At 31.7% G+C, this 19,999-nt stretch overlaps 1 protein-coding gene across 2 annotated transcripts in view; it reads right to left on the reverse strand.

The window, feature by feature from the left end:
• Nucleotides 1-19,999, reverse strand: part of KIFAP3 (kinesin associated protein 3) — a 167,503-nt gene that overhangs the window by 14,508 nt on the left and 132,996 nt on the right. For both annotated transcript variants that reach the window (XM_068541225.1, XM_068541224.1), the window contains exon 19: nucleotides 14,997-15,096. In XM_068541225.1, the coding sequence (XP_068397326.1) occupies nucleotides 14,997-15,096 (100 nt within the window). The remainder of the gene's footprint in view (nucleotides 1-14,996; nucleotides 15,097-19,999) is intronic.

The following is a 19,999-nucleotide window of genomic DNA, read 5'->3' on the forward strand; positions in this document are numbered from 1 at the left end:
TTGTAACAGAAGTTAACAAATGACAACACTCCAAATAGCATGCTCTTAAAAAAAAAAAAAAAGTGTCTATTTAAGACATTACGGCATTCTTCTCTAATGATTAATTTGTGTCCTCTAAAGATTAAGGACAAATCAAAAATCTTTAAGATGTTTCTTTCATTGGGACACACATACACACACGCTTATTTAATCAAGGTGTGAGAATAACACAAAAGTTAGCAGGAACATGTAGAAGACCACTGATGTATAAAAACTGACACTGTGATTAGTATTAATTCCTTAATTATTTTTCTAAGCACGATAATACTATTACCTTTAAAGATTTTTTAAAAAAGTGATATAAAGAATAATAAATAGGATGCTTTAAGTCATCTCAAAAAATTATATTTTAACCCTGAACTATATACCCTTCTCAATGGGAAAGGGATTATTTCTTATTGACCTCTATCCCTAGAGCCCTCCAAGTGTTTCTAAATTATAAAAGTTACTGAATAAATAAATTTTAAGTGTTAAAAAGAAAACATTAAATGCACATTCTCCCTTTAATTGTATTTTTATTTAATACTCTATAAAGTTAATCTCATTTGCCATCACAGAAACTAAGTAAAAGTTAAAAGTATCTTTTGGAAATAATCTCCAACAGTATATATGCTATACTTCTGATCTATTGATTATCAACAGGTCATTAGTTAAGACCCAGTAATAGGAAAGTAACAAGATCAAAGAAACCTTTTATTTATGTTAAGTATGGGGTAGGATTTGTTTCTACAAAACATAGGCTATTTGATAATGAAAACTAATATAAACCTTGTAATACTGGGACATTACAAGTTTCTATTGACAATAAACCATTTTTTTTTTAAGCTAGAGAATGCTTACGTTCCGTATAAATGAGTACTTATCAGTACAGATATATTCAACTGGATATGTGGTAGTACAATACATGTGTACTAAGAATTTCTTAACTCAATCATAACTATAAAGGCAATCATCTTTATGTATATAAAATACTGCAATTCAAAAGGCAGTTTTTTATGTTACGTAGGTTACTAAAAAATTTCCCATATAGCATAGGCTCCTACCAACAATTTTATAATACAAGCACATAATACTATATATACATCTTGATTATATAGTTAATAAATACTACACATTATACATTTGAAATGATCTGATTTACACTTTAAAAAGATCACAATGGTTACTATGGGGGGAAAATGGATTTCAAGGGAAGGTAAATGCAGAAGCAGAGAAATTAATTAGGAGGCTATTTTGAATGGTTCAGGTGACAGATGATGGTGGCTTGGACTAGAGTACTGACGGTGGAAATGGAAAGAAAAGGCCAAATTTGAGACAGTCTAGAAATGAAAACAACAGGACTTGCAGATGGTTTGCACTGGGGAGAGTGGTAATGGTGAAGAAAAGGGAGGAACCAGGGAAGACTCCAAAGTTTATGGCTTGAACTACTGGATGGTGGTGACACTTACTGAGATGGAAGATTAGAGGAGGCACCTATTTGCATGTAGGAAATCAAGTTAAGTCTGATGATTTTATTAAACATTCAATTGGGTATGTTAAACAGTGAGAGGAATAAAGCTGGTGCTCAGAGGAGAGGCATCCGATAAAAATACAAGCCTTCAGATAGTATTTAATGCCATGGGATCTGGATGAAATCCTCTAGGTAGTGGGTGTAATTAGAAAAGAGGGCGCCCCAAAATGATATGGATAGAGAACAAGGTTGAAGTCCTGAAGTAACCAGCATTTAAAGGTGAAAAGGAGGAGGAAGATCCAGCAGAGAACATTGGGAAGGAATGGAGAAGATCTTAGGAGGAGAATTAAAAAAACAGGGTATCTTGAGAGCTGAAAGAAGGGAGTTTCAAAAAGCAGGCTCGCCGCAACTAGAGAAAGCCCTCGCACAGAAACGAAGACCCAACACAGCCAAAAATAAATAAATAAATAATTAATTAAAAAAAAAAAAAAAAAAAAAGAGAGAGCCCTATAAAGCAGCCCCACCCGCAACCTGTCGGGAGAGCTTGGACTGGAGATGATGAGCTCCCACCTCTCCATTCTCTGATGGAAGAATAAAGCTTTAAAAAAAAAAAAAAAAAAAAAAAAAAAAGAGTAGCCACTGAGAGGTGGGGAGATAACTTGGGCAAGTTGCTTAACTCAATAAGCTTGGGTTTTCTTAATGTCTCCTTTCCTGAGCTGTTGTGAAGATCAAATTAGATAAGGGATGTAATGATAGCAATTAGCATACTGCCTGGCACTCAGTAAATATATTTCAGTAAATGCCAGCATTACTATTAATCAGCCTATCTCAGATTATAGACAGATTTGAAACCATTTTAGAGAATAATATTTCAAATAATACAATTAGAATAAAGATTAAGTCTGTATGGCACTGAAGCCTGTATTGTTTCTATTCCTTTCCAGTAATTTCATTTAAAACTGGACTGGATGGTTCATGTTACAGAAACAAACTTTTTGGAGCAGTTTCACTTATTTAAGATTTTTCTTGTGCTTTTTAAAGAACAACAAAAACTTAAAAAAATATGTTTATTTTGTGCAGAAATTTTCTGTGGACTTTCATGTCCAGAATTTTGGATGGATTGCGGACTGTCTGATGCAGATTTAAAGTATCAGAAAAACAAAGAAGCAAACTACAGAACAGTCCCCACCACCCCCAGATACAGTGTCTAAAACTGTGCTTTAGTTTCTACCATTTTTTTCCCACCTGCAAACTTTCGTGTTACAGTTTAAGTACACGTAGATAGGCTTATTTGAAAACACAATAATTCTAAGAGTACAAGCTACAATTTTAAAGTTCAGCATTTCTACATTATACTAAATACCTTCTGAAAAGGCCTAGGGTAGTGCTGTACCTCCCCCTCTCCTAAAATTTTCAAGCCATTCTTTTCTTACCCTCCTTTCTTATTGGGGTAACTAAAAACTGACACTTTCCCAAAAAAGGGTCCTCTGTTTTATCAGAAGATCTGACTTTACTGCCCCCAAGTTAGAAATCTTATTCTGTGTTTCAATATATTTTCAGTTATTGTTTTTATGATAGTTGTCTAAATCAATGAATGGGTATTATGCACTGTTGATTTATCCCAACATTTTGATTTTTATGAAAATAGAAATAATTTATTTTGTGAAAACAGACAGCTATAAGATAATAGTAACTGGCTTCAATGGTGAGAAAATAGAAGCTGATTTCTTTCTTTCATGTATTTTAGCATATTTCATATTTATGTAGATTAATAATGATCTATATCAACATATATTAATAAAATGTATTTATCAATGGCTATCATCTAAAATGGCATTCTAAAAGTGAATTTCTTGACAGAAATAAGTTTAGTTGCCAACCACAAAATAAGACGGTAGTAAAGATAAAAGGTATAAGTGAAAAATAAATTTAACGACGTATATTAACTGAATCAAATAGTTAATGCTTCAACTGAGAGGTTTCATTGCAGTAAAAAATAAATGAGATTTTACTATATTTCAGTCTGAAGATGCATATATTTAATAATGTATAAAATTCAGCTTGCTTAAATGTGATTTTGAATTTCCATTGATTTATTCAACAGATATTTATAATATTTCCAATATTTGTAAGGACCCATTTGGTAAGATGGTTCAGTGGATACTTATAATGATGTTCTTTTTACTTTAAGAATAGCCCTTACAATGTAGAGATCAAGTTTTTTGAAATCCTTTAAGTTCCTTTAAATGCTATGAAATCTTCTCTGAAGTCGAAAGTGAAAAATAATGTTCTGACTTACTAAATAAACTCATTAAGCGCAAATTTATGTTGAAACTGAACATACAACATAATCAAAGAAACAACAAACCAGCTTACTTTATTTGAGCGGAAAGAGAGGTCGGGTCTTTCAAGAGCACGAAAGCAGACCCAATTTGAACATTAATGGCAGTGCACGTGCATGTGCAACCACTCCCGTACCCTGCCTCCCCAACACGTGCACACCTTTCTCCTCTCAGCTTATTAGCATTCTAAATCTTTCTCCCAGGCTTGGCCTTGCAACCACTTACTTGATAAAATAGGTCACTTAAAAAGGAAGAAAGCCCAATAAAATGAATTACAAAGACAACAAGTTTAAACTGATTGCCCTGTTTTCATACATTGTAGCTGAAATCTGCAAATATGCAGTTGGCTGTGCTTTGGCATTTAACAGCAAGTGATCAGCAAGGAGGAGGAAATTTTATTCTCATTAACGGTTGCAGATTTACTGCAGTGAAAAAGGGCTATGTAACCCGAGATGTGACAGTACAGAAAGATCAAAGCCTTGGATTGGAAACTAAATAAACCCTCTGGCTACTTCCTGCAAGGAAAATTCACTTTGGCAATGTAAAACAGAGCCCAGTTAAAAACTACTCTCAGTTTTATGAGCTGTCATAGCAGCTCAAATGGTTTGGACTGGCTGAGTTTAGAACATTATATTTCCTTGTTTTTGTCTTAGATACTTCTGTAAGCAGTTTTAAAGACTTTTTTTTTTTTTTTCAACACAACAACAAAACAAAAGAAAAAAACTCTTTTCTTTTGGTTGAAACTGAGGAGGTAACCACTAAACTTATTAAAGCAGGCAGGTCTTCATTTGCACATTCCTTTCTCATTTACTACAGTTTAATATTTTGCTCTTAGATTTATTTGGCAATATACATTTACCTTAATAATTCATCTGTAATCTGTACAATTCCTATTCAAAATAAGTGCAAATCAGTTTACAGAGCCCATATGGCTCATATCTGAGGGGTGAGCTATTTGTAATAGCACATCTGGAAGGACTATGGGCAATATGGAGAAAACGGGAATAAATTAATATTACATTTAAAAACCTATAGGCTCTAGGTTTCGTCTGTTTTTAAAAAATATTTAAGAAAAAACATTTGTTTAACATTTCTAATATATGTTTAATATTTCTAAATAGGGACTTTTAAACAATTATTCATAAATACTTAAATCACATTGTTATATCAATCAAAACACAGATGGGCTAGAATCAATCAACCCGTCCCTGAGTTTAGGAGTAAGCTCAGTATTATTGAATCCAGACTTAAGGGAAATAAAAGATGACATGCTCTATTTTCCTCTCTCTTTTATTGTTTTGGAGGGGGTGGTGGTGCTTATCAACCAAATTGCTTATAATTTTAAAATTCTCATTAGACTACGAATAAGCAAGACTTTGTAATGGTAATCTGGGACTTCCCTGGTGGTCCAGTGGTTAAGAATCTGTCTTCCAATGCAGGGGACTCAGGTTCGATCTCTGGTCGGGAACTAAGATCCCACATGCTGCGGGGCAACTAAGCCCACGCACCACAACTACTGAGCCTGCGCTCCACAACTAGAGTGCCACATGCCGCAACTACAGAGCCCATGTGCTCTGGAGCCTGTGCGCCACAACTACTGAGCCTGAGAGCCCGCGCACCACAACTAGAGAAAAGCCCATGCACCGCAACAAAAGATGCCACAACAAAAGATCCTGCAATGAAAGATCCTGTGTTCCACAAGTAAGACCCGATACAGCCATGAATAAATAAATAAATAAATAATATTATAATGGTAATCCACATCCTATTCCCTTTAAAAAAAACCCATAATTTTTTTGAAAATAAGAGCATTTCATAGGTCAAATATGTCATAAAAGCAGTCATCTTTGCTTAAGGACTTTCTACTTTCTTTCTTTTTAAATTTATAACTAATTTTTATATATCTGTACAGCCAACAAAAATGCTATTAATATGTATAAAAATTTATGAACTTTAACATTGGATAATCACTCTTAAGTGGTGGTGATATAATGAACTTCCTAGTCATGAATGGACTAACTCCCATTCATTTCTTCTAGTACAAAGCTACACCATAACTGATGTGTTAACATTTTTATAGGATCTAGTCATATTCAGATTACTTTTTTCATTTATAGACTCAATTATGCTGAATTTCTTCTCCTAAATGGAAGTCCTAATAAAGTGACAATAAATTTGGTTTCCTTTGGGAGCATCTTTGGATTTTACATATAGCTAACATGCATACCTCCAAAAACTTAGCCCAGATCACCAGATTGAAAATTAACACGAATTTGATGAGAGCAGTCTGTCACCAACTTCTTCTCGTTTCTAAATTTCCAAAGGAAAGTAAATCGCTTAAAATATTTTTTCAAGTCAGTATAATTTCTCTAGCATAAAACATCTTCCCAGGTTTCCAGGATTCTTAGCCTTGATTGTTGGCTTGTATTTCTATATTTCAGTAAAGTTTACAATTTGCTAATGCTGATGTGTGATAATCTAATAGAATCTGGCCTTAAAAGTTATAGGCCCAATTTACTAATAAAACCTAATTCAATTTTCCTTGGGAAATGCAAATCATTAGTGCCCAAGCAGTGGAATGGAATTTCCTTGCCCTTTTATGGCTAGAAAGAAGTTTTCTCTATTAAAAAGTCTAAACAAATAAGTCAACTAAGACTGATATATGAAGATTCATTTATAGGCATAAAATAATAGCATCATGTATATAAACATTTATATTGGTTAATTAGCTAAATAAATGATTTGCATGAGACATTAACCCTTCTAGACTGAGATTATCCCACTCATTTCATCCTCATTTTTTATACAACTGGATTAATCTGTAGAGAACTTAATGAACTAACTACTTAAAAGAATTTAATGGTAGTGAACTAATTAGTTACTTAATATGTTAATAAATTTTCAGCAACTTGTTCTCCAAGCAATCTAAATACCAATTTGCAGTAAGCCATACACAGTGTATTAAAGTAAAATAAGTAAACAATATATTGTATCACGCAAAAAAACCTACATATCTTACTCTGAAGTTTGATAACACTTACTCTAAAATTTTCTAAAGCACAGTTCACTGTTAAGACTAATATATCTGCTTGCCTTTTGGAGGCAGTAATGGTGTAATACTAAGAATGCTGGCTCTTACCAAGCTTAAAGGCTTCGCTATTTATTACCTAACTGGTTCTGGGCTAGTCCCTTAAAAATCTCGGAGTCTTAATTTCTACATTTGTTAAAATAGGGCCAATACTACTCTTTGCCCTATATACCTCACACACTGCTGATGGTCAAATGAGACATATGATGATATAAGTGTTAGCTACATGCAAGTTATTAGTCCTGGTATACTAAGATTTTAGACCAAAAAAGTGCCTTAAACATTTTATTCTTTAAAACTTTTAGAAGGCTCCTAAGACATTCCATCTTCTGAAAAAAAATAATAAAAAAAAGAAAACTAGCAAAATTGTTATGAGAGTATTTAGAGACAAAAAAATGTAATGTGATTTAATGTTAGGATCGTGTTACAGCCAGTCTCATAGTGTAAAAAACCATCTATTTGCATTGGTTTGATGTTCTCATCAGAACTGTGTTACACAGCTATTGCCACTCTTGTTCTCCTGTTTTCACCATCCCACAGATTTAACCACTTCATTACCTTAGATGGGATTTTACCTGTCATATAGTAGTATTTCTTATGAATGGTTTTATTCATTTCAAGAAATTTCTACCATGCATTTCTGATTGGTTAATACTAATGAAGGTGGGAAGAACTTAAGATTATTTCTATTGGTTATACCTAGCCGTAGCAATTATTACTGAGTGTGAAATACATGTTTATACATACTAAAAACAATGTCATTTGGACAACCAAATACAATTATAATAAAAATTTGCACAGATCTGGATATTTTTAGATCAAATCATATACCCTGAAACAGAGTAACTTTTAAAAGTAAACAGGATATTGTCTTGTTACCCAACACCATGGTTTCTATAGAGGTTCTGCTGTATATGTTTTAATCATGATTTAACAAAATTCCATTTAAAGTGAGAAGCAACTCTTGCAAATATCCCAACTTAGATACAGCTAAGAACAAGTATTAGGGAACTTCGCAAATGTGCGTATGAAAAACAAAGAGTAAATAAAATGTATAACGGTGCCTCAACAAAGCATTCAGCAAGGTTTTTTTTTTAAATATTATGCACTGTTAATAATAATGTTTTAATACATGCAAAAAAACATAAATGGAATGACCAAATATTTCAAACATACTGTCAGCTTTCATTACTAGAATTACAGATGTGGCAGTGGTGTACTCAATTTTATGCTGTCAAAACATCATAGGTGAATAACAGTTTTATTAAAAATTTTTCTCAATAAGAAAAAAGCAAATTAAAAGGTCTCTGGGGTCAATTCTTTAAAAAGATGAATTTTATATAAAGTAAATATCTCTTGCTAAATGTATCTATTTTTACCTATTTTGACTTTCATATTTACTTAAATCAGAACACTGGTATAATATAATCTAATATACGGACAAAATCATGTGGCACAAAAGTAGGTACTAAAAATAACATTTATTCCCCAATTAGGTAAGTGTATCTCACGATACTCAATGTATCTATTTTCTTGATAGAAAGAAATCACACAATCATTTATCCAGTCTTTATCTCTGATTATTTCATGAGGATAAATTCTGAGAAATGAAGTTACAGAATAAAGGAAGTATACAATTTTAGGCTTCTGTTCTCTGTTACCAAATATATTTCACAAAGGTTTTGTCCACTTAAGTCCCACAAGAAGTGTGTCAGAGTACCTCTTTGCTCCCATGTGTGGGTATTAGCATTAGAAAATCTTTAGCAACTGATAGGTGAAAACGGAATCTGGCTGCTTTATTTTATATTCACCATGTCTGGAAAAATTACTAAAGTCAGGAGTTTTTTTAAAGACTTCATGAAGCATGTTCTCCTCTGAGAAAAAGTTATAAAGAAATTAGGAACAAAAAAGCTACACACTAAATAAAGCAGCGTTTTTTTTTTTTTAATGATTACCTTTAAAAGATTTAATAAGTATTTTATAATTCATTTAGTTCTTACAATGTTGCTGAACAAATGGTTGGTCTCCAATATCTATCAAAGGGAAATGTTTCTATGAGGTTCTTTTCACTTTCTTTTGATCCTTCCATATAATTTCTACATTACTGCCATAGTAATGAAGGTCACTAAAACTGAAACTATTAGAACAAATGGAAGAGTTTGGTTTATCAATTAAAATTGATATAGGACTTATCAAATAAGGGATTTTATAGGCATATTTAATTTTACCTCAATATATGAGAATTTCTCGATTGCCAAATTAAGGGTTGTAATATAGACATTAATTTGATTTATCTTTTGAATAACTGCTTTGAAATAATACCCTAATATATAGTTCTAGGAATAATAATAAAGGTCGGTAAATACTACACAATGCCTTTTAGACAGGTAATATTTAATTTTAAGGTTGCTTTTCTCAAGTGAAATAACTGAGTTAACTAAATGGCTGAGTTTAATGAAGGTGATCTTATAGCTAAAGAAATAAGTCTAATTTTTACATGTAGAGTCCCTGTCTTAGGAAAAATTACACATTTAAAATTTTGGATAAAAGATTATTTCTCATATATTAAGAAAATAATGTGTTAGTTCTAGTCAGTACAATTTTAAAAAGTGCAACTAATGCTTCAACCATGATTTAATGTTTTAAAGAAAATATATTAGAGAGAACAGAATAAAAGGTATATATGTGAAATATACAATACATATAATGAACAGAAAAGTTAATCACCAAGTACTCTAAGAAAGAAAAAAAAGAGGCAGGCATATACACAGAAAATGAAAGTGTAAGATTCAGATGGCTCAATAATGCACACATTTAGTTCATCTCTGACTCTAGTGAAATGGTCAGTAGATGACATCACTGTGCCAACCACAGAGAAGATCTTCAGGCCCTCTGAAAAATATTTTTCAAAGCCCCAAGGAAACCTAAGCAGTCTCTGAAATTATTTTCCAGTTTATGAAAATTGGATTCTTATAAAAGAAAAATGGACCATTTTTTACTGCAACAAAAACTGATTTGTAAAAGCTGGAAGCAGTTTAAAAATACTCAACATGAGGTTCTTGTTAGTCTTGAAAAGTAAGATTTATAATAAAAAAAACTGTCCAAAAATATGGTACGGATACATTGTATATAAGGGGAAAAAAAGCTAGTCTTACTCCTATTATTTTTAATCAGCTTCAATAGCAAGTTCCACTTTACTTTCTAAGGCCAGTTCAGGTTTTGGGAGGGGAAGATTTACATCTGACCCACTGGCAATGTCAACTCTATAGCTAATGCCTTGGAGCCCTAATCCACTTTGCATTACCTTAAAATGTTGGGAGATTCTGGTGCCAAGAGGTTCAAACTGATAGTGACACATGTCTAAAACCCAGGATTCGCTGTCCAACTACCAGTACGTATTTTATCAAACATCCAGTCTCCCTTGTAGAATAGGATGGATGAGTTTAACAGTTTTCACTGTTTCCAATTAAACTGCCCTGCTATATTACAAAAATGCAGACGTTCAGATTAAGAAGGACCCCCCCCCGACTTGGATTTTAAGTAATATACAATTTGAACTGTTTAAACAATACTCTAAATTTGACTCAGTTACCCCATTTTAACAGACTTGTCCCATTACTAAACATGGTTATTTTAGGAAGAAATTGAAGAATTTTTCTGTGAACAATTAAAAAAAAAAAACTCTTACACAAATTAGAAATTTATTCTTTACCCTGCAGTAGCTTGGGATCATCTACTTTACCTGAACCCACTGAAACTGACATGTTAAAAATCCACAAAGACTGAAAAGTCACGATTACTGGTTGAATAGCATGCCACTTGGCACTGTCATGCTGTTTCGTGTTCTCAAATCATTAGAAACAATGGTAATTATAAAAATTCACATTTTATACATTTAAAAAATATTATTACTATTCCAATTAACTTGACACTGCTTGTTAATCAAAGACATATGATGAAGAACAGGGAAAGAATTTGTAAGTCATCTGGACAATTTTCCTGATTTAAAGAAAAAAAAAAAAGCCCTCAAAATAGATAACATTTCCTGTTTTTAAAATCAGCTTTTTCAATATTCAAAATTCAATCAAGACATTATTCTTTCATAATTAACCCAAATTCTTCATGTTGTTCAGTTAAGTCTGCTTATTCTCATCTTCACAGTAAAGATGAAGAATAAAAGTTCAACACCTTGTGTCTACATTTTTCAAAAAATATTCCCATTTTGCTTAAAATCAATTAAAATGAAACATTTCAAAAGCATCATTTTAAGTCAATGTTATTTGGTCTAATAGGTTTTAAATTTACCTATTGGATATCAGAAGCCTAAAGGTAGCCATTAGTTTCAAGTTTCACATCTGGGACATTATGCATCAAAATTATCATGCCAAAATATGTGAATAATTATGGAACAATTTAAAATACTTAAATCTTTGTAGAATTAAAAAAATAAGCCAGAGTTAAGATCCATGGTTTGTTGCTATCAAAGAAGAACAAAGAAATCCTATCAGAAGACAATCCTAACAATAAAAATTATTCATAAAAGAAAGAGTAAATGATTCTAGAGAAGGTCAATACAAAATGTAGCAAAAAACAACTATGAATTTTTGGTTATACTGTAAGCTTTCTCTGTATATCTGCTGATAAAATTTAGAGTCCCTTTTTATTTGATCTGTTACTTAGAAAAAAAACTGAGGAAATTCATAGTAAATTATTTCTTCTGGAAATACAAAGAGAAAATGATACAGTTGCATGATTTAAGGCCTGAAAAACTACAAAAGACAAGAGATGAAAGACTTAGCTTTCTCAAGGGAAGTTCTTTTGAAAGGGCAAACAATTCTCAATTCAAAATGATTATAATAAATAAGTATATCACTCTTTTGATTTGAAAAAATATATAGTCTACATGAAGTTTTATTAACTAATCCTTTAAACCAACATTGCTGTGATGTGTCTTTTATGATGTGAAAAAAGCTACTTATATATTTTTATTCTTGAAAAGGAACTAAAGGCACAAAGGTAAGAGAACTTTCCCAGTCTTTTAAAAAAACACTTGTTAACAGAACTGAGGAATAAAATCCTGAAATCTTTGGACACAGTACATAACTTAGTCTTTGAGTATAGCCATCTCTCTAAACATCTTTATTGTTTTATAAAATGACCATTTTTGAAAACCAGAAATGAAAGATTTTGCTGAGCTGAGCTCAAGTTCATTCCTTTGGATATTCAATTTTAATGAAAATGTTCAGGTTCTTTAAAATCACATAACTATAGAAAAAAATCATGTCTTTCTCAAATAAGCAACGCATGGTTAGTATCACACAAAAACAATGTTTTGTTCATAGTGAAACATAAATGGCAGAAAAATTAATCTTTTAAATGCTATCAGCAAAAATTTTCAATACAAACAACATTAGGATTATATAACAAAATAATTTCTTCCCTTTCTAATTATGTTTCAGAAAACATTTGTACAGTGAACTGTCACATGATGGAGTATAATAGTTATAATAATTAAAGAGAATCTCTATTTAAATAATTATAGCTAACATAGACAGAGACATCAGAAGTAATCAAAAGCCATATGCTTCTGGTATTTAACCATGTTTAATTTTTTTTTTTCCTAAGGCAAGTAGTTTCTCATCATGACAATCCAGTACACCAATGAAACTATTTCTAAAGTGTTATTTATTTAAAGTTCACTAAAGACTACTGAACTACATATAAGGTTATTACATTTCATAAAATACCCCTGTATTTTTCCACTATGCTTTTAAATTTTGTCACGACCAACAGTGGGTTGTGAAATCAATATAGTGGGTTGCAATCTGCATTTTAAAAATAAAATTGAATAGACTAAAACAGAATATATCATTGTGTATTACAGATAGTAAGAGTAATTAATTATTGTTTTAAGAATTTTTTGTTTTATATATGTGTGTCTATATATATAACATATATATATGTATATATATAAATATGTATGTGTGCACCAGGTTGCAATATGAAAGGTATTTCTTAATATGGGTTGTGGCAAAAAAAACAAAACAAAAAAAAAACACTTAAAAGTCACCATAATATGCTATGTTTCCTTCAAAATTAGGCACCGTGTTACACTGGAAAGATCATAAGACATATAGACCTGAGTTCAAATTTTTTTCTCTATCATCCTACATGTGTGAGTTGGTTACTTAAATTATTAGAGCCTTGATTTCTTCATTTTTAAAATGTCTATGAAAATAGACATTATAATAATCTTGCTAAGTAGATTAAAATAAACATAATAAATATTTGCAAAATAAATTATACATAATAGATAATTGATAATGGTTGCAATAATTATTACTATTGAATTACAATGGCTTACTACAAGCGATGATTCAAGAGTTGTAACACGTTGGTCACAACTGTATTCTTAAACACATTCTCCAAACATAAATATTTATGTTAATAAAATGTAAAATTTTAGAAGAGAAAATTAAATCAATAATCTAAAGAAAAAACTAGTCTTAAGGGCAAAAAGACTACACCTATTCATTGGACCATTTTAATGTGAAATTTCAACAGTCATCCTAAATTAAAATATTACACCTCTAGCAATGATATGAAGGGAAAACTATTATTTACACTTTCTGGCAAGACTTAAAAAATCTATGAGACCAGTAATGAAGCAGGATATCTGTTGGGGGAAACTTTACTATAATTGTACAACAATGCTGACATGTTAGGTTTTTTTTCCTTGAATATTTTATTTGAATGCTATGCAGGGAGGAAAAGTCTTTAATTTAATCAAAGCACCAACTTTTTAAAATGGTGATGTCTGAATAATTGTTAAAATACATGTATTGTAACAATAAATGCTGGAGAGGGTGTAGAGAAAAGGGAACCCTCTTGCACTGTTGGTGGGAATGTAAATTGATACAGCCACTATGGAGAACAGGATGGAGGTTCCTTAGAAAACTAAAAATAGAACTACCATATGACCCAGCAATCCCACTACTGGGCATATACCGTGAGAAAACCATAATTCAAAAAGAGTCATGTACCACAAAGTTCATTGCAGCACTATTTACAATAGCCAGGACATGGAAGCAACCTAAGTGTCCATTGACAGATGCATGCATAAAGAAGATGTGGCACATATATACAATGGAATATTACTCAGCCATAAAAAGAAATGAAATTGAGTTATTTGTAGTGAGGTAAATGGACCTAGAGTCTGTCATACGGAGTGAAGTAAGTCAGAAAGAGAAAAACAAATACTGTATGCTAAGACATATATATGGAATCTAAAAAAAAAAAGAAAAAAAAATGGCTCTCAAGAACCTAGGGGCAGGACAGGAATAAAGACGCAGACCTACTAGAGAAGGGACTTGGGGACACGGGGAGGGGGAAGGGTAAGCTGGGATGAAGTGAGAGAGTGGCATGGACATATGTACACTACCAAATGTAGAATAGATAGCTAGTGGGAAGCAGCTGCATAGCACAGGGAGATCAGCTCAGTGCTTTGTGACCACCTAGAGGGGTGGGATAGGGAGGGTGACGCAAGAAGGAGGAGACATGGGGACATATGTATATGTATAGCTGATTCACTTTGTTATAAAGCAGAAACTAACACACCATTGTAAAGCAATTATACTCCAATGAAGATGTTAAAAAAAAAAAAGAACAAAGTTAAAAAAAAATACACGTATTGTGTTCTTATTTTATATTCTATTGGCTTTGGAAAACACTTAGGAAACAATCTGGGTCATTAATTTGGCAAAAGTACTGTCTATTTCAATAGACAGCCAGTATTTTCCAAAGTGAGGAAGCATATATATATATATATATATACACACACACACACACACACACACACTTTTTTTTAGAACTGTGATCTTCATTTTTTTACATACAAAATGTGACTTCATAAGTTAACTTAAAATCAAATGAGTATGTTCTTGAAAATATTCAGGATTCTTTTCTTTTTTTTTTTTACTCTTTAATGGAAAAAGAAAAATGGGAAGTAAAGAGAATTTTAGCTTTTCAAAAACAAGGGGAACAGCATATATTAGATTTTTCTTGGAAGACTGTTTACCTGCCAGGAAATGAATGCTGCCCAGCTACATCTCCATTTTGAAGGTGATAATCATTGAAGAAATCTGGACTCATGGCTCCTTCAGAGGCAACTAATCCATCTAGGAAGAAAGAAAATAGTAACTAGTGAAACATCTTTGCAGGGAACAAAAAGGAAACTGTTCTATCAAGTAACACAATAGAAAATAACTTGTATATTTAATCCGGAAGAAAAATGTTAGCATGATATTCAATTCTCTCTGGGAGTATGAACAGAAGAGCATATATACTTAAGTGTTCTTTTACAATGATTGGACATTTATTGAGCATCTACTATGTGGTAGTACTATTTTATTACAGAGATGAATAAGACGATCTCTGCCTTCAAGGGGCTTCTAGCCTTCTGGAGAAGACAACAAAAGTTAAGGGGTGAGGTAGGATAGGGGGGGACAATAAACCTTCCAGGCTAAGAAACAGAATGAGTAAGGAAATAGAAGAGACATTAAATAGCATGGTTTTGGTAAAGACCAACACTCTAGTATGTCCGACATTTTATACCCAGACAGCTTCATTTGTGTAGTATGATTAGGGAATTATACATTTCAAATAAGTGAATTTTTATATAAGCAACGCTTGACACTTTAAGTGTCAAACCTTAAAACAAACACACAAACTTGGGTTAGAAATCCTTGAAAATACATTTTATATTTCCTGTGTTTTTAAAAAGTACACTGAATATAATTTTAAAACTTCTTGATAACTCAATCTTCATTATAAACATCAATTATTATATAGTAACGCCCTAGGTTATTAGATATATTTGACTACCTACGCTATGTGGCTACACTAGTATGCTTTTTGAGCACTTTTTCTTTGCTTATGAAGTGCTCCTTTTCCTAAATCTAAGTCTTTATTATTACTTCTTGCTGATTTTAGAGTGATACTACTTTCTCACTCACTCCAATCTAAGAATCCAGATGACCTATTTTTGATACAATTATGAGTAAGTTAAGAATAAGAAGAATCTGAGGAAAAAAGATCTAAGTGATGGCTTCAGGGCTGTCTTATGCACAGAACAAATATATTTTAGTATATGACTTTTGTAATTACTATTTGAAAAGCTCTGAGGCCTTTTAAAGTTTCCTTTTCTCAAAAGTATTCTGGGTTGGTAAGTGACCTCTAGGTCACTTGTTGGCTAGGTGGTATCCACAACATAGTTTATAAATTTGGCACATAGTAAGCAAATTATTCAGTCACCAGACAATCATTTCACACCTACCACATGCAATAATACTTTGCTAGGTCCTGTGGAAAAACTTAGAATACATAATTTCTGTTTTCAGGAATTTCAGGTTAAGTGAAACACAAATAGACACTTAAGATGCAATTAAATAGTACATTTCGTTAATAAATGATCCACAACAGGAAGGGATATACATACTAAATGAATGCTGGAGGCTGAAAAAGCTACAGAGGGATTACTGTGTTCTGTAGGGGTTAGAAAATCCTACTTGGGAAGGGAGGGAGGCAGAGGTGTAACGGATTTGAGTATTGATAGACAGCTGGGAATTAAATGATAAAATCTGTTTAGGAGTAAGGGTGTTAAAAAATGAATAGATGGTAAAACTTAGTAGAGTTGGGAAATGAATAGGTAAAAATAATTGGTATTTCCATAAGACTCCTGTACCACTCATTTGTTACATATATCCATTTGTTACATACCATATACTAAAGACTTGCATTATTATTTAATTGTTGAATTGTTAATAATACCTTTGGTATTTACCTTATTACTTTAGTAAATTTAAAATACTTAAGAGGTAGCTAAAAAGTATGTAATATTTAGTCCAGTTTCTGTGTCCTCGAAAAGTTAAAAATTCTATAAACCACAAGGCCAGCTAAACACAAAAAAAGTTACAAAAAATGAAATTATGGGAATGCCAAGACACCATAGATTGAGAGTTAAGTGGCTAAAAAAACTAATTTTCTATGGATTTAAGACTGTGAAAGTTTGGCTAAAATTAACAAGGTGAAGACCACAAAAATCAACAAATTTCTCTGTTAAATTAAAACCAAATAATTTAGGATCAGGAGTTAAGAAATCTGGCAATTTTAGAGGAACAAAGCTAAGTAAAATGCCAAAATAAAATGTATACCACACTTTGAAAATGAATACAAAGGTATTCAGCATGCCAGCAGAATAAAAGATTCTAACACTCAGAAATATAACACTCAGATATAAATACAACCAAATAAAAATACCTGAATTATACATTAAAAGTTTATATTACATGAAACACGATCTAGTGAAGTGAATCAGATGAGGAAGAACTTAAATGAAAAACCGTTGTCAAATTCTCAACATCTTCATTTTGATTCAGAGCTCTCATTGTCTTCAAAGGGAAAAATGAGTAAAAAGGATAAATGGAATACAGGGAACTACAAACGGGGATCTCATCAAATAGAGATGAAACTAAAAAAATTCTGAGTTTAAAGATTCAGCCAGAAATTTTATAAACCCAGAATACAACTAGTTTAAGAAATTTTATAAACCTAGAATACAGTAAGTTTAGTAATATAATAAGCCTGATATTATGTGAATAAAGAGTAAATTTATACTTCTGAACTTAATTTTTAATCATCCTAAGGCTCTGCAATTCATTCAGTAAACTACAGCTTCTACACTGCCCTTTAATGACTTGACAAAATTTAGGTAACTCTGATATATGAGCAATCATTCTTCACTAGAATGAAGTATAAAAGTTAAATTGTATCTTAAATCATCAACTCAAGCACTTCAACTTCTTTGGAACTATCTGTTTCTCAGCATTCTGTAACCAAAATTAATTTTTATAGAAATACTGAAAAGGAATCATGTATTTTTGGTTGTAATCACATATTCAGATAAATCTAGGAGTGTCCTTCTTAAGCTCCTACTCTAACCTTACTGTTTCAAAGACAGCAACAAGGAATCAAAGAATTTCATGTAACATTTAAATGCCCAGAGAACAAATAGAAGACAGAGAGGATATATACCAGAGCACTTTGTAAATTGTAGAGCATTATATACATTTAGGTTATTAAATTACATGAAACCTTTTAGACCATAGTTATATAACACACCTTCTTTCTTGAGGTGCTCTAAGTAATGATGATAAATGTGGTTATGAGTAAAATGGGGTATGTATTGGAACAAGAAGGAAATCAAAGCAAATTTACTGCCAGCATAGATAATTGATCAACTTTCTGATTTCTGAAACTCAGTTAAAAAAAACTGGCTTATACATATTGTGAATAAAAGTAAAAAAATACAAAAACTCAGTATCTTCTTATATATTGTTACTGAAGTAAACTTTATTTCTAAAAGTCGAATGAAAACGTAGTGTTAGGCTCTTTGGTGAACTAGCTAAAAGTGAAATCATGACTGTGTAGGAGGAAACATATCAAGAGTGAAGAAAATGAGAAAAAGAAATGACTAAAATAGATAAATCATAACCTATTTGGCTACACCTGATAAGATACATCACATAAACACATAGGTAAATGAAAATTATGGTTTTACAATGATCCTGAGACAGAAATACACCATTTTAAGCTTCATATTCTGTAATATAGTTACATATTAAATGCTAAGAATAAGATTCATCACAATGAATGAAGAACAAAAGCAAAAAAGTAACAAACAATTTACAAATGTGTAGTAGCAATACAGCTTTATAAATTATAATATACTTCCTCTGTGGGTAAAAAGTACTAACTAAAGCAAACAGCATCATTTTCATGATAGAAAAGGAAATTAGTCAGTAACTGCAATCACAATTATTTTAGACTAAGAAAAAAAAAAATAATGTAACTATAAGGAGATGTATAAGTAGATTCCTATTTCAGATAACAGAACGGGGAGGTCCTTTTTTAAAGTAATAGCAAGAAAGAAACAGATACATTTTGACATGTTTAACAGTCGGAAAGCATAGAGGGCAATACTAATGACCAGGAAGTAGTGAATGCTATTTCATTTTTAAATAAAAGATAAGACCAGGGTATCACTGGCCATTTAGCTTAACCTCTGTGGTTGAAAAACTACTAAAGTTGCTTTTATCAGAAGCAGCCTAAAGTTTCATGGAGACCCAGAGACTTAAGTAAGATAGCTAAAGCATCCCAACAAATCTGCAGTATTACAAATTTATCTGATGTTTCTGAAGATACAACTGCACAAAATAAAAGACAAGAGACTAGCATTGTCTAGATTTCCATGACACATATCAAAAACACCACAGAGACTCACTTAGTTGTTGAACTATTCATGAAAAATAAACTAGGTAAAATAATAAACTAAAAAAGTACAGGTGGCTTGATATGAGAACTATATCTTTAAACTCATAGCAATGTAATCTCTGCTGTCAAGTGTGTACCATATCATCAGGCTATAGGTATAAAAAAACAACCATGAGGCTATCTAAAGATAACATTTCACCCCTCGGATGCTTAAATTTATTTATTTTTCCACCAGCTGTGGCTGTTTCTAAATTTAGATATATAAAAATGTGTACAATTCAGATTTCTTACAAAAGCACAGGTTGTATATTTTAATTGTATCTCACGGAAAAATGTTATGATTTTCATTTTAAGGGGTCAACTTAAATGAATTAATTTTGGAAAAGTGGTGTAATTTTTTAGAAATCTGTTCTGAAATTCTAATTGTATTAAAACAACAAAGTTAAATACTGAGGTGGTTACAAGTTTTACTCGTTTTTGGAAACTGCTCACTGATTCACACTGAGAAGTAGCTATCTATCAATTTTCAAAGCAAGAAACCTGATTCCAAGAAATTCTGATTTCTATTATCAAAAAATTCACATCATATATATTTTACATCATTTTACTTCATGAATATCTGACTAGGTAAGGAACAGCTGCTTGCCATTACTGAATTAAGAAATTCTGGTTGGTTGAAATTAATGATCTACTCCATCTGGTTTGAAACTCAAAGCAGCATTTCATAACTACTGTAAAGTTCAGTTAGGA

The sequence above is a fragment of the Eschrichtius robustus genome, chromosome 3 (genome assembly GCF_028021215.1).
Source record: "Eschrichtius robustus isolate mEscRob2 chromosome 3, mEscRob2.pri, whole genome shotgun sequence".
Taxonomy (NCBI): domain Eukaryota; kingdom Metazoa; phylum Chordata; class Mammalia; order Artiodactyla; family Eschrichtiidae; genus Eschrichtius; species Eschrichtius robustus.